A 15,371-nucleotide genomic window follows, 5' to 3' on the forward strand; every position below is an offset into this window, starting at 1 on the left:
ACTGAAACCTCTACTGGTGGCTGCATTTATTTCTCCTCTTACATCAGCTCCAATGTAAGAAACAGTGCACTCAAATTCTGCTAATTTTCTCCTCAGGATGTCGTCCCCGTGGACAACAACACAAGGTACCGACCTATGGAAGTATTTTGGAACAGAGGTTAGCAAGGGTTGGTCTCTCATTGCAGCAGGAACAAGATCCTGGGTTTGAATCCACTGCCTGGCCATGACCTTTCTGTGTGGAGTTCACGGATTCTCTGTGGGTACTACGGCTTCCTCCCATGTAGGTCCAAGGACCTACACATTAAGCACTATGGTGATTTAAAATTGTTTGTAGGTGTAAGTGTGAATCACTCTATTAGACATTTAACAAACAGGTGCATCCAGTGCATTCCCCATCCCTCACCCTATGACAGCTGAGATGTTCCAGCCCAAACCAGATGAAGACATATGAATGGTTGGATATTCATAGGGAATATGAACAGTCCCAAAAAAGTTTAAAAAAAAATTTAAAAAAAAAATCATAATGATGTGAGAGTGTTGTTTAAACAGTAGTTCCCCCTTGGGGAGGTCTGTAGTTATAGCAGATTGCAGAGACTATATAAAAATAACAGATGGCTCTACCCTGCAGGTAAGGTGTGGGCAACTTTGTAAAAGTGCTGCCAGGTAAGCAAAGAGCAGATAATAAACCTGCACTAACTACCACAACTACAAAAACAACAACAACAAAGAAATCCCCTTGGCTTCAACGCAGTGTGTAATAAAGAGAAATCCTGATTTCTGTCGTGACGCCGAACAAGTTAGGACTTGTTTTTTCTGTAATGTCCCACACTGCAGATGCATTTCTAACCAATTAGTGTTTCAATGAAATTCTGTGGAAGTTTATGGCTGAAGGATGTCTGAGAGCCTTGTTTGTGTGGGCATGTTTGCAGTGACGGTGCAGTCAATTCTCTTAGAAATGTTTTCCACATACTTCTGGAACCTGACTGCAGGGATTTGTCCCCTTTCAGCTACGAGATGATCAGCGAGGTCAACCACTGATGTTAGGCAATAAGACTTGGTTTACAATCAGCCAGTTCACCTGTCCCAGAGGTATGTGACGGGGTTGAAGTCAGGGCTCTGTGAAGGCCATTCAAGTTCTTTTCACTCCAAACTCCAAACATTTCCTAAGAAAACCTCACGTTGTGCATGAGGGCATTGTCAAGTTTAATCAGCAAAGGACTTTCTGCTCAGACAGTTGGAACAAATATGTAAGCACAAGACTGTCTACAGTATCGCTGCAGATTTCACTTAACAGCCTGTCAGAAACTTGTGCAACGTCTGTTCCAGGCCAAACATTCACATAATCATATATTACACACATGTAAATATATATGTTCTATCAAGAGCATGTTGAGCAATGTATGAAGGCATTTTGAAATCTCAAGAGCAGCATCTCAGTGTTTACAAGTACAAAGAACAGAAGACAACAAAAATCAGCTGTGATCACTGTTCTGGCATTAAGAGTGGATGTACTCTGCAGTTTGTGTACGATCAGACTGCAATAAGGACACCAGTACCAACACCATCTGCTGCCATCTACTGGTGGAATGCTACATGAAAAATAAAAAAGGCATACAAATCCTTCACATGGTGAAGTTTATCTATCACTAGTGACTTCCATCATTTTCCATTTAGTATTACCACATCCCATTATTCTCATTATGAATTTAATTGTATAAATGCCCAGAGCTCTACATGTCTCAGCGGTCTCTAATTCCAGCCCCCTGTCAAGCCTCGCATCTGAGATGAGGATAGCTCTCTACGGTGCGTGCAATCGCATCCTTCAGGCTGACCACCGGTGTGTAGCCCAGTTCTTCTTTGGCATGTTTACAGCTGTAGTAGTGGTGGGTTCCAGCCAGAGCCACTCTCATCGGTGTAAAAGTTGGCTTGAAAGATATTAAAGGACTCAATAGTACGGACAGCAGCCAGAGGAGAAGCGCCAGTCCGTACACCAAACTGTAAGGCAGGTGGTAGCGGGGAGGAGGATATCCAAGACCCACCAATACTTGAGACATGAAGTCCCAAAAGCGAACTGGCTCATCGTTGGTTATGTGATATGGCTGGAAGACAAATGGAGAAAAATTAAAGTAAATTAACTGATCAAAAAGCATGTTAACCACTTGGTGCCACCACTGCTGTGGGTTTTATTTTAACTCACCTTCCCACATATGGGGGAGTCTGCTCTCATCCGTTCAGCAGCCAGAATGTGTCCATGAACTACATTCTCCACAAAGGTGAAATCTACCAGATTGGTTCCATCACTGAAGGAGACAAAAACTAATTATTTAACAGAAAACCATCAAGAAATCCTTTTTTTTAGGATCTAATAATTAGTGGTAGTAGCACGCTTTCATGCTGCTGTCACAGGAATTACAATGTTAAGTAGCTGTTGTCAGATGCTGCTAATCACATGAACTTCATCAGTTGATCATCAGCAAGTGCGAGCACTGCTATGAAAGCAAACATTTTAGCGCTTTATCGGCATTGAGCAGTCAGGTGTGTGGTAACACAATGCCACAATTCTCCCAGGAGTGAACAATTCAGCAAATTCACCCCAAAGTCAGATTGAGTAATATTCAGAAATCCGCCCAAAAGCTACATCTCAGACTGTACATGTGTAAGTTGGCATGTTAAAAGTTAAAGTTCATGACAGTACAATTAGTAAAAAACTGAAAAAGTACCGCCCATTTGTAAGGACTGCCAGGAGAAAGCCTCTTCTGTCATAAAAGAACACGGCAGCACAGCATAGGTTGGCATACTTACATCTGAACAAACCACAAGAGTTCTCGAACAATTTCCTTTGGATGGACCAAACCAAAGTTGAGATGTTTGACCAGAATACACAGTGCCACATTTGACAAAACCCAAACACATCATATCAGCACAAACATGGTAATGGAGGGAATCATGATTTTGGCTCGTTTTGCAGCCATGGGACCCGGACACCTTGCAGTCAACGAGTCGACCATGAAAAGTATTCTAAAGTCAAATGTAAGAACATTCATCTGACAGCTAAAATTCTGGCAAAACTGGGTTTTGGGTGGTTACGCAACAGGCCAATGATCCCAAACACAGCTGAATGGCTGAAAAAGAACAGAATCAGTATGTTGCAATGAACCAGTCAAAGTCCACACCCCTTCCTGGCTGAAATGCCATAGAAGGCCTTAAACAGAGTTGTGGGTAAACATCAATGAACTGAAGCAATGTTGTAAAAAGGAATGGGCCAAAATTCCTCCACTTTTATGTGAGAGATTGATAACGTCATACAGAAAGCAATTCAAGTTTGTTTTGTTTTTCACATGGCTGTGTGGGCTGAGCCACTATCTCAAGGCTGCTTTCAGCTTTGTGTTTCAGAAACACCAATACTTCACTGATAACTTACCTTGTTTATTAGAAGAGAATGCTAAAATCCTTGATTCAACTCGGTATTGTTTCACCATCAAAACCCACTCAAGACCAAAGAAAGCCTCGCTTTCAAATCCTACAACTCCAGGTTGTCACTTTCTGTCAAATGCTGTGAGTCCAGCCTTCCACACCACAAACAACACATCACAGTGTTTTATGCTGAAGGCAGTACATGCAGATGCAGCAGCTGCTGGCTCCCTCAAATACATAAAATATATTGGGGGGTGTTTTTCTTGTCTTTTTGCTGACACAGGCTTTACTCTGAGCTCTTATGACACACGTGCACTGATGTCGTCAAAGAAGCACAGGAATTGGACTAAAATCAGCAGACCTTCAGATCATCAGCAGTGATTGTTGCTAAACTGATTATCATTTAGTCTTATCAGTTTGTTAGTTGTGTTTTATCATATAAAAGCTGTTTCTATTACGTGAGTGATTATTAAATATTTAAAATGCTATGACTCACCCAATGATGAATTTCATTTTGCCCCTGCGAGCCGTGTCCACCAGGATGGGAACCAGCTGTGGATCTCGAGGACCAAAGATGCCGTGAGGCCGAATTGCAACTGTGAGGAAGCCCTTTTGCTTGTCACAAGCCTTGAGGACCAGCTAAACACAAAAAAAAAAAAAAACAGAACAGGATACAGCTGCAAAAGAGTGTCTGCAACTTCCAGACTTCAGCTCTAAGCCCCGACAGGCCTCGCTTTTCTCAGACAACCCACAGAATAGCAAATGGACAAGAAACAAGAATTAAGGAATAAAAATTTGGAGGGAAATAAATGTAACATTTGGACTCTCTCTGCACTAATACGCATTAAAAAACAAGACCGGTACAAAAAAATTATCAGATTATGGACTTGCTTTTACCCAATGATGGCGGTCTTAAGTCAACTGAAAGGCTGAAAGGAATTCAGCTAAGGACTTTCTTTATCAAACTTTATAAATTTTTATAATAAACCTGCAAACAGGGTAGCAAGCTAAAGTTAGAGGGCACCTTTATCATGCATTGTTGGGTATTTGTTTGCTATAACAGGGGAGACACAAAATTACATTTTCCTTCATAAATGAGAGACTACAACAAGTACATTAGCCACATTTCGACAAAAGGGACATATACATGTGCACCAACTAACAATACAATTGGTAACATTGTCACTAATATGAAAACTATTTAAATTATTTTAACGCAAAAAGTCAGAGTGTTGCAATTGGTCCCCTTGTCGTAATTGCATCAAATCTAAAAAGTAATAAGATTACTGTGGAAGTATATAACAAAGTAAGTTAAAAGCTAATTTAGCCTATGTGCTTTTGAACCTCATCATTTAGATGTCAGGTATCATAGGCTGTGCATCCAAGCCAAAAACCTGTTTTTCCATAAGGCAGCTGTTCTAGCAGTAGCTAGATTTGAATTCTTTGAATTGGCTCTGATGGTTCAAGAACAGTTTTTAACCCAACTTACGTTAATATAGAAACCATTAACTCGAACGTTAAAATGTTACCAGATTAAATATTGGATCTTAACAAAATAATGCAACAAGATCATGTGGAGAATGCATGTATATATGCATTTCAAAGCAAAAGAAGTAGGCTAGTAGGAATGTTTATTTGTTCGCATGTTAATAATAATGGATTGCATTTATATAGCGCTTTTCGAGACCCTCAAAGCACTTAACAATTCCACTATTCATTCACATTCACACACTGGTGGAGGCAAGCTACAGTTCCCTGTGGGCTTGCATGGGTTTCCTCTGGGTACTCTGCCGCCCCCCCGCCCCCCACAGTCCAAAGACATGCAGGTTAGGTTAATTGGTGACTCTAAACTGGCTGTAGGTGTGAATGGTTGTCTGTCTTCATGTGTTAATCCTGTGATGGATTGGCAGCCTGTCCAGGGTGTACCCCACCTTTCACCCTATGACAGCTAGAATAGGCTCCAGCCCCCCATGACCGTGAATTGGATAAGTGGAAGAAGATAGATGGATGGAAAAAGAGGTATACTATTAGATGGCTCAAATGTGGCCCTCCATTGTATAACAACTGAGTAATGAAGATAGGAAGATATGTCAGATGGAACAAATAATATGTTGAGAATTCAAAAAAAGATCTATTCATCATAATATGGCATGCTGAGATGAGTCAATTTACAGATTGGAAACAATACACAAATCTGTGTATTTATGCATTCATGCACACACCACTGTGGGGTCTTTGTTTCTCGTTTTTCTCTCTTCCTTATGCCGTTATATTTGTCTTAAATTATCCATTTTAATTTAATATATTTAATAACATTTGCATCTCCATAATCTGCATAATTACTCCAGCAGTTCTGTTCAGCCATTATCAATATGAGGGTTTTTTTTCTATGTATCTAACTGTACAGATGCAAACAGTCTAGATGAGGCTTAAAAATGTGACAATAGAAAACAAGAGGCTAAATTATACTTGTAAATGCATTCAAATGAAGAGTTTATTATTTCTCCTGTTCTCTGTATGACTGACTGCATCAAAAAGTGGAGATTAGAGCCTTCATTTCACTCATATTTTGGTTTAAAATAACAAATAAAATTTTCTCTCTTGCCTTTGGGCTACAGTGCCAACTACAGGGCCTTGCCAGTCACACCAACAAACTCGAATACACCCTCCTACGTTCCTGCCTACCTTCTCCTGCTCAATTTTGGTCTTTGTGTAGTAGTCAATGGGCTTTTTGGCATACGGCAGATCCTCTCTCCCGTTCTTAATGTCAGTCCCCTCAAACACCACGCTGGCACTGCTGGTCAGGACCAACCTCTGGCAAAGAAAAAAAAAACAAAAAACAAAACTGAACATTAAAGACACTTTGTCTTCTCTTATTCTCTAAAGAGTGAACTTTAGGCACCTAAATGCTCTCCCTCACCTGTACTCCAGACTCTATACAGGTCTGGATAACAGTCTGTGTGCCCCGGATGTTGACCCTCTCAAACAGAGCACGGTCGTCACTGGCAGGCGATGGAGAAGCACAGTGAAAGACCAAGGACACATCCTTCAGAGCTGCCAGCAGAGCCTGGAGCAGACCAAAGCAGGCGCCTGGTGAAATTTGGTTTGCATTTGTTTGTCCTGGGGCAGGAGTTTTGTTATCTGGTGCAAGAATGAATTAGCAAATTGCACTTAAGAAGTCTTTACTCTTTAAACTGACCCGATAAGCAATAATTTAACCCTTTAAAGCCGGTCTGAGCGGACACACTCCATTTTGCATAACTATTTTTAAATCCCGGTAACACTGCAACCACGTGAGCTAGCGCAATATTTTTTTTTGCATATGAAACCGGAGGAGTTGTACTTACATCTTATGCCATCAGCTTGTCCTAGGTCACAGTTTCCTTCCACATATAGCTTTGCAAAAACTGCATAAAAAGCGCTTGCAGCAACAAAAACATAATATTCCAGAAACACGGTTTGCTGATCCGATCAGCTGTTTGTAACACTTCCTACTCCATCAGCGTGAACTATCGCATGTCCGCCATGACCTGGCCGAAACTGGAAGTGACGTCATTTTGCGGAAATGTAGTTTTTACCATCAGTGCCTTATGAGCCTATATTGGTGTTTTTAAAAGTTATGCTTGACTTTATGACTTTCTGTGTCGTTTCTGGGATGCTGAGGACTCTGCACTGCTGGAAATAGTTTATTGTGATGCACATGCTGTTATTTTACAAATTTGCATTATAATATTTATTTACGTTTTTCCTGCAGTATATGAAAATTGGTGTATTTCAAAAATAAAACTATGAAGACACAAAATAAATTTCCTGTGGTGGGAAACTATTTTGTGCAACTTTTTTTGTATTTACAGTTTTGAGGGATAAGCCTCTTAAATTTCTCTAACTAGAAATATATGTTAAAAAAACAAAAACGATTTTCAATTTTTTTTTTAAGTTTATTGCACTTTTTTGCAATTTATGTAAGTACTATGCACTTAATGCAGAAATATTATTAAAATTTGGGCTATAATGGTTGTATTGATGTATAGCAACTTGAAATGCTCCCAAAAATGGCACCACAGCATGTAAAAATATAATATAAGTTCTGGCGGATTTGGTTCTATGGTAGGTCTTAAAGGGTTAAGGCCTTTTAACCCGATTATCACCCAATATTTTGGGGTCTAGCAATTTTTTTCCTTTTTTGACCTTTAAGCCCTCAGAGATCTGAAAGAGCAGCCTCACTTGTTTGTCGCACAGGTCTCCCTGGTAGAAGGTGACGCCAGGCAGCTCGTAGCTCTGACGGATGTCAAACACAGAAACAGAGTAGCCTCGGTCCAGCAGCTTCTCCACCAGGTGTCTGCCCAAGAAACCGGACCCCCCGATGACCGCACACCGTTTACTACTCTGTATCAAAACAAGCAGGGGGCGATTACTGACACGCACAAGTGAATATAAACGGCGCTGACATAAAATATCAAAGCACAACTGGGTTGATAATGATGTTTTAACTCACCGGTCGCACACGTGTAGCCATGGGAAACCAATGAGAAGTGACCAACACGTAAGTAAACCGTGGCAGCGTGGGAAAAAGTTTTGCGTGGAGAAAATCGATGCTCAGCGTAGACAAGATAAATGTGACGACTTTTCGTACAAGAAGCATGCAACACTGTTTCCTGTGTCATATACCTGAACCCAGCGAGCCCTAGGAAACCGCGCACGACCCACCTGAAATGTTCAATCAGCTGAGAGAGAACCGCTCTCTCATTGGTCAAGTCACGAAGCTGACCCTTGCGAAAAGCCAGTAGTATTTGGAATACGTCAAAGAACGCCACCACATTGACCAATCAGAGGGCAGAAGCTTATTTCAGCAGTCCACCAGCTCAAAAACCACGCCCCTTGAAAATCTAACTTCAAGGAGCCAGCGTGAAAATCGTGATGTTTGATATTTAGTAGCCCTATATTCAACAGCTTTTCTCCAGTATATCCGATATCTCTCTTCTGCACATGTCCAAACCATCTCAGCCTTACTTCAAACATTTTGTTCTACAAGCCACTCAACCAGAGCTTACACAACTGCCAAAAATGAAATTACTGCAAGCAGAGTGAAGGCTTTATAATGTGAGGCGTGTTTGCATATACAACCAGTAGCGGTTTTTGATAGGGGCGACACGGGCAGTTGCCCGTGGCGGCATCGTGGTGGGGGGCGGCATCACGAGCAAAAAAAATTGCTCGTACTCATGTTGCCCCGACGTCAGCCAGCGCATATTGGGAATGGCACAGGCACCGATCGGTTTTCTATCGCCCATTTGCTGGGAGTAAGGGCGCCCTCCGTTCGCGAGGTGCGCCTGCTGCTTGCGGCACAGGGAGGAGAGGGCGGGGCGGCGGGGGATTCTCTGGCTGGCTGGAGCAGCATCTAATAACCAACTCAAAAAAATAAAACAAAATAAAAACAAAACAACAAACATAAAAACACAAGACATTATGATACGGACTTATAATTTGCACCGATGTTTTTTCGAAATTCTATACGCGAAAAGTGAGCGCGCGAGCCCTCGGTGCGCCTGCTCGCTGCTGAAGTCAAAGTAAACTTTATTGTCATCTCCGCTACATACAGTCCAGTATATAGAGAGACGACGAGGCTTCAGTTACAGCAGTGCAAGTAAACAAACAATAAATATAAGAAGAGTAAGAAAATAAATATACACTTTAGGACCAGGGGTAAAGGGATCAATAACAATTTAAAATGTATAATTTACAGTTTGATGATTTAAAGTCTCACACACAACCCGTCGAAAAGGGAGAGGGGCCGGCTGCTTCCAAATAGAGCACATTTCATTCATCCATCCATCCATTCGCTTCCGCTTATCCTTTTCAGGGTCGCGGGGGGCGCTGGAGCCTATCCCAGCTGTCATAGGGCGAGAGGCAGGTCGCCAGTCTGTCGCAGGGCCAACACACAGGGACAGACAACCATTTGCACTCACATTCACTCGCACATTCACACCTAATGGCAATTTGGATTTTCCAATTAACCTATCCCCACAAGCTGCATGTCTTTGGACGGTGGGAGGAAGCCGGAGTACCCGGAGAGAACCCACGCAAACACGGGGAGAACATGCAAACTCCACACAGAAAGACCCCGGCCTGATGTTGGAATTGAACTCAGGACCTTCTTGCTGTGCGGCAACAGTGCTAACCACCGTGCCGCACATTTCATTCATAATGATGTAAATCCAAGCGCATTATGTATTCATGATTTGAATCCTGGGTTGTGTGAAATCCCAGAAATACACCTTAGACAAAGTGAATCTGTGAACTAAGGTGTAGGTCTATTAGGTTATGTTGTGGTGATCCTCGAGTTGGGGGATTTGTGTTCATACTGGAGTGCAAAATTAAAACCAATGGAAGATGGACAAGAAAAGTTCAAAGCCATCAGGTGCTCAGTTTAGAAAAAAGAGAAAAGAAGAGGAGGAGAAATAAGCAAAAGATACAGGTAAGCAGATCTGTCATTGGATAATGGCAGGTCATCCTGAAATAATCAGAATCAGAATCAGAATACTTTATTAATCCCTAAGGAAATAATGTGGATTACAGTTGCTCCAAAAAGAAATCGTAAAAATAGTAACAGTAACAATAAAAACTCCAAACAATATCTAATTGTTGATTTGTCCTTTTCTCATTGTATGACAAATTATGATGGCTGTTTGGTAGCCGTTTGCATACAATGCATACTCTCTCTCTCTCTCTTCATATGCGTGTGTGTGTGTTTCTCTGGTGAAATTCAGTATAGTTCCGACAACAGTTTTATGTTAATCCTTAATATGTTTTATGTGTGTGGGGGGGGGGGAATGGGGGGGCGCCAGAGGGAGTGTTCGCCCAGGGCGCCGAACAGGCTAGGACCGCCACTGTATACAACAGTGATAAAAATGAAGAATAGAAAAAATGACGTTAAAGAAAAAAATATATATAAAACTGAGATCGTGCAAAAGAGCATGAATAAATAATATACACACAGTGAGTCTGAGAAACAACAGCAAGAATGTATAATACAGACGTGTGTTTGTGTGAGTTTTGCAGAGAGCAGCGGGATTGATTTCTTGAAGCGTTCTTTATGGCAGCAGGGTTCAGAAAGTCTGAGGGAGAATGAGGTCTGCTGGGTCTGCTGGGTGGAATGAAGCAGGGGTGATGGATTGTGCGTGACTGAGAGCAGTTATATCAGTGAACCTCTGCTCCTCACTTACTCCAGCGCATCCAGATTCAGGCCAATGATGCTTCCAGCCTCGTGGATTAATTTGTTGATCCTGCCGGCATCTCTGGCACAGATCTCCACCATCTCGGTGCATATATTACAAGATCTGTGCTTAAGCATAAATAACCTGCTCACATATGATGCAAATATCACAGAGTGTAGAAAAGTGTGTAGAAAAAAATTAAATAAATAGATATATAAACAAAATAAGAAGAGCCTTCTAATTGCAGTATTAAATTCCATATAACTTGGACTAATAACTTCTCGTTTCATGTTCTTCTTTATTAATTCTGGAGAAGATTATGCTTTTTCCACGACGTGCTAACCCTTATTATTATTATTATCATTGTGCATTATTGTGATCAATGATGAGTTTATATAAGACTGTATTATATTGTGTTATATATAAGCGTTTTATTTTATTTTTATATTTTTAATTTATGTTCTTTAGTGTGCACTGGAGGCCGTGGATGCATTGCAATTTCAAATTTCTGTCTATGATCTGTACTTGTGGTTTTTGACAATAAAGCTGACTTTGACTTGATTTATTGTCTCATCAGACTGTTTTAGACTCTCAGTGTGTTTCTGAATCCCTAGCACGGAGGAAATTAAACTGATTACCACGAGGAATCACACCATTTACATAATGAAATGACATCATATCTATTTAGGTATGACTTCTCAGATCTCCACATTATCTCCAAGCAGCTTCTATCCGTAGCACACCTCCTGCGCCGCTGTGAATGTTGTTACCGTAAAGCACCCCGTGATTTTCACCAACCAATCAGCTTTTTTCCCGACTGTTGCGTTTGATTTCTACTTCTCGTTGTGCCTCAGTGCATCCTTTCTCTAACTCCTCCACGTCCAGGAACCACTGGTTGTCCGCTGGCACAAAAGGTAAACAAATCAAACATCCGCTTCGTGACACAAGCTGGTTCGCCTGCGCTTTTCTTTTTTCATCCACATTTTAGCAGGTAGGCTGTTACAGCGAAATAAGAACGATGCTTTACTGTATAACATATTTCTCCCAGACTAGGTGTCATTAAAGCAGTGATGTAAACTGGAAACCGCTTTATTGTCTTCCCCTTCCCAAAATGATAGCGTCACAGCCCAGACGAAAACAGTGATTGGCCTAAAAGATCTGCAGCCAGATTTGCCAGGTACACATAGAGCAACTGATGGTGAGTGAACATATTTCATTATTTAGAAATTACGTAAATCCGTGTTCGTGTGTGGCATCTGACTGGTATAACTTGTAAACCAGCAGTGGTTAGGTATGGGGGAAAACACGTTTTGAATACAATACTTTATATTTTTCCTCCTGTGTCCCCACCACCAGGCAACCGTTGCCAAGAGACCATCCCTGCAGGGTCCGGTGCCCCCTCCTCGCAAGAAGACAGCCCCCAAGCCAGAGCTGACGGAGGTACAGAAGCAGGAGATCCGGGAGGCCTTTGAGCTGTTTGACACTGATGGCTCTGGATACATCGATGTGAAGGAGCTTAAGGTAAAAGATCTCATGCCCTGATGTCTACATGTACAGTTAGCTGCATATATAGTTATTTGGCACACACATCATTTAGTGCTTCATTTAGCCAAACTTATTTAAGTTAAACTGAAATGATGACTATCGACCCAAAGTAAAGACTTTGTTCACTATTTTGAAAGGGCTTAAATATATAAGGGGATAAAATAAGGTCTTTTTTTTTTAAAGTTTTTCTGCTGGTAAATACTCATTCTCATTGCACAGTGATGGACTCTATTTGGAAGCAACCTTACAATCTTTTATTTGAAGTTTTTTTTAACCTTTTTTTAAGACCGGCTAAAGACCAGATTAACTGTTATTATGTCCCACTGATACGATACATAATTTATCCTGCCGCTGCTAAGGAAAGATAATTACCTATGTATGCTTTGAATGTCTGTGTTTCTTACTCTGTGCCAGGTTGCCATGAGAGCTCTGGGATTTGAACCAAAGAAAGAGGAGATCAAGAAGATGATAGGTGAAGTTGATAAGGATGGCACAGGAAAGATCTCCTTTGCAGACTTCCTCACTGTCATGACACAGAAAATGGTAGACATGTGTTGCATTGCTTTTAATTCTATGTTACTAAAGAGTTGTATTGTCCGGAGTAAAGTACACTCCCTCTTCTCTACTTTTAGGCTGAAAAGGACTCTAAGGAGGAGATCTTAAAAGCTTTCCGGCTGTTTGATGACGACGAGACGGGCAAGATATCATTCAAGAATCTGAAGAGGGTAGCCAAAGAGCTTGGGGAGAACCTGACAGATGAAGAGCTGCAGGTGAGGCTCTACATCATGCCATAAAACAGCTAATAATAAAATATCAAAAGCATATTACTGTGTCTAGCTGGTGGGTTGTGTTGACAAAGCCAAAGGCTGTGAAGGCAATTTAGAATAATGTCAACACAGCGTTTGCTCGTGAATGCTATCAAGCCAGCTTGTTTTGCTTTCTCCATCTCTCAGTTCTTCTTTTCATTTCCTCGTGTTTTGTGTGTTTCTGCAGGAAATGATAGATGAAGCGGACAGGGATGGAGATGGGGAAGTGAACCAGCAGGAGTTCCTGCGCATTATGAAAAAAACCTGCCTCTACTGAAGCAAAAGAAAGGCATTAAGGTTGGGTGGACCAGGCTGGATCAGTGTGAGGGTGTTTTGCTGCTCATCCAGAAAACAAAACCTTATTATCGTTGTATAGTGCCATAATTTGTTTTTAATCAGTCAAGACATTTAAGCTTCAAAAACTACAATCATTACAAAACCTTTAAAGACTTGAACAAAAAGTCTAGCAAAATGCCAAACCACCCTTCTTTGAGTTACATGACAACATACTGCCAAAACTGTAAGAGTACACCCTCTTACCTGTTAGAATGCTGCATTCATTTATGAAGGATATATATTGATAATATTATAGAAGTTATTCATCGTGCCTGCACCAATACAGTGACACATAGTACATTCCAGCGCTTTGTGTGCTACTTTGTGCATTATTTTAGCAGTGTCTGTTCAACTCCCATTACCGTCTCATGTTTCGGCTCTTTTATACTGGTTTTCCTGGGAAAATTTGCAATGCAGTGAAGGTGTTTGTTAACCACTGACGACTGGAGAGCGCTCTGTCTCATCTCCGTGCTGCCTGTGGATTTGTGCCTGTGCCTCTTAAAGGGGCAATTCTCACAATCAGGGAAGCTGCCTCTTAGCACACCATCATCTTGGATCCCACACCTACAGGCCATTACACACCAAGTGCATTTTAAAAAAAAGTGACATAAAATTTAGAAAAACTGTTCCAAACTTTTGCGTAAAATTCATCCTCAAAACCAACATCAAGCGATGATGAGTCGGTCCTGGGAAATTCTGGGTTCATCCAAGCTGTATCACGACTGCTTCCGGACATATGTCATGATGTCAGTGGGGCAGTTTGAGCTCTTGTTGGCAGAGTTGGGAACACATTCGTGTTCAGAGAGCCGACTGACCCAGAGCAGTGTCTGAGGTAAAATACTGGTATCTAACTATTTGTATATTCAGTACTGTGCATGATTCAAGGTACAGCACACTTCTTGCCAACTGCCCCCCCCCCCCCCCCAAAAAAAAAATAAAAATAAAAATCGAGCTTGTTTCAAACATATAAATGACTACATTAAGAATAGGTGACTCTCATAAAATATTTTTAACCAACGAAATATTTGCACAGATTTTATGCGTCCGGTGTGTAAAGCCTTAAGGCTGTGTAAAAAAAACATGGATGTAGCCTTGTGAAACCTTGTTTAGAAGCTTTCACTTGAACAATTTGCCCATTTTTTTTTAAATAACTCTTTCACCCATAAAGATGACCTTTGAATGCCTCCCCGTACTTTTAATGACCACTTTGACACCTCTGTATTTATCAATAAAGGTGTGGTTTGACCACCTTTAGTGGTCAAATAGTTTCCAAGGGTAGTTGCATTTGCAGACACCACCCTCACTAAATTCTGACCAACACACAGTCATTTTGTTGTACAAGCAGGCCTGAAATGTGAAAAAAACCAAAACCCAATCAGTCTAGAAAACAGCTTCAAGGGTTACTCTTAGTAGGCTTTTAACAGGTAACAGGTAACGCTGGGTGTGACTGTGAAAGCAACAACACTGCTTGCCTATATAATAGTGAGTTGTCAACTAACAGTTATACCTGCACTAATACAGTTTTAAAAAGAAGAAGCAAAATAGCATCATGCTGATGTGAAACATGTGTCTGAGACCCTTATTTAGTGAGGAAGCTGTGTACTTAGCTTATAGGTCAAATAAGTACTACAACAGTTTGTTTAAAGACAATTGGAACTACAACAGCTGCCCCCAGTGGCCTGTGAAGGAAATGCAGGCTTAAGTCAGTTTGCATTGGCTTCCCTTTCCAGGTCCAGAAGCTGCGTCCTTGTTTTTTTATATAAAGTTTTTGGTCACATTGTATTAAAGTGTTTGTTAATATATTTTCTGTCATGCTTTTGTGCCTATTTTATCATCAATATTCCTGAATGTTTTACGTAATGTCTTGTGAATTGAATTATGTAAACAGCACAACAGTATTTCAGTTAAAATTAAACCCATTGAAGCAATTTGTCCTCGTGTCCTGTTTATTTTTACTTTCATTTTTAAATGAGCAGTGCTCATTTGAGTGGCTTGACTTTGGATTTATCTCCAATTTTTTTAAGTTGCATCATAAAACCTTGAATGTATTTTTTTCTGA

General features: G+C 40.9%; 2 protein-coding genes across 3 annotated transcripts; one reads left to right on the forward strand and one right to left on the reverse strand.

The window, feature by feature from the left end:
* Positions 1-1,179: 1,179 nt before the first annotated feature.
* On the reverse strand, positions 1,180-8,140 carry nsdhl (NAD(P) dependent 3-beta-hydroxysteroid dehydrogenase NSDHL). The gene is made up of 7 exons (XM_085133534.1): positions 7,910-8,140; positions 7,639-7,800; positions 6,335-6,481; positions 6,100-6,228; positions 3,911-4,053; positions 2,198-2,300; positions 1,180-2,099 (listed from the first exon to the last, which is right to left on the reverse strand). Exons 1-7 carry the CDS (start codon positions 8,054-8,056, stop codon positions 1,767-1,769), a joined length of 1,164 nt encoding a protein of 387 aa, XP_084989660.1. The 5' UTR covers positions 8,057-8,140; the 3' UTR covers positions 1,180-1,766.
* Positions 8,141-11,435: 3,295 nt separating this feature from the next.
* On the forward strand, positions 11,436-14,230 carry cetn2 (centrin, EF-hand protein, 2). 2 transcript variants are annotated; one of them, XM_085176341.1, is made up of 6 exons: positions 11,436-11,539; positions 11,744-11,823; positions 11,982-12,146; positions 12,585-12,713; positions 12,803-12,940; positions 13,164-14,230. In XM_085176341.1, exons 2-6 carry the CDS (start codon positions 11,821-11,823, stop codon positions 13,251-13,253), a joined length of 525 nt encoding a protein of 174 aa, XP_085032467.1. In that variant the 5' UTR covers positions 11,436-11,539; positions 11,744-11,820; the 3' UTR covers positions 13,254-14,230. The 2 variants fall into 2 exon arrangements, with proteins under 2 accessions (XP_085032467.1, XP_085032459.1); XM_085176333.1 differs by having other exon boundaries at positions 11,492-11,616.
* The last annotated feature ends 1,141 nt before the right edge of the window (positions 14,231-15,371 follow it).

Source organism: Neolamprologus multifasciatus, chromosome 2 (assembly GCF_963576455.1).
Source record: "Neolamprologus multifasciatus chromosome 2, fNeoMul1.2, whole genome shotgun sequence".
Taxonomy (NCBI): Eukaryota; Metazoa; Chordata; class Actinopteri; order Cichliformes; family Cichlidae; genus Neolamprologus; species Neolamprologus multifasciatus.

Coding starts and splice junctions, on each gene's coding strand:
- nsdhl (XM_085133534.1), bottom strand. CDS start 8,056: ATGCTTCTTGTACGAAAAGTCGTCACATTTATCTTGTCTACGCTGAGC. Junction 7,801..7,909: donor TGGCTACACGTGTGCGACCG/GTGAGTTAAAAC, acceptor GTTTTGATACAG/AGTAGTAAACGGTGTGCGGT. Junction 6,229..6,334: donor GTATAGAGTCTGGAGTACAG/GTGAGGGAGAGC, acceptor TTTCTTTGCCAG/AGGTTGGTCCTGACCAGCAG.
- cetn2 (XM_085176341.1), top strand. Junction 12,714..12,802: donor CTGTCATGACACAGAAAATG/GTAGACATGTGT, acceptor CTCTACTTTTAG/GCTGAAAAGGACTCTAAGGA. Junction 12,941..13,163: donor TGACAGATGAAGAGCTGCAG/GTGAGGCTCTAC, acceptor GTGTTTCTGCAG/GAAATGATAGATGAAGCGGA.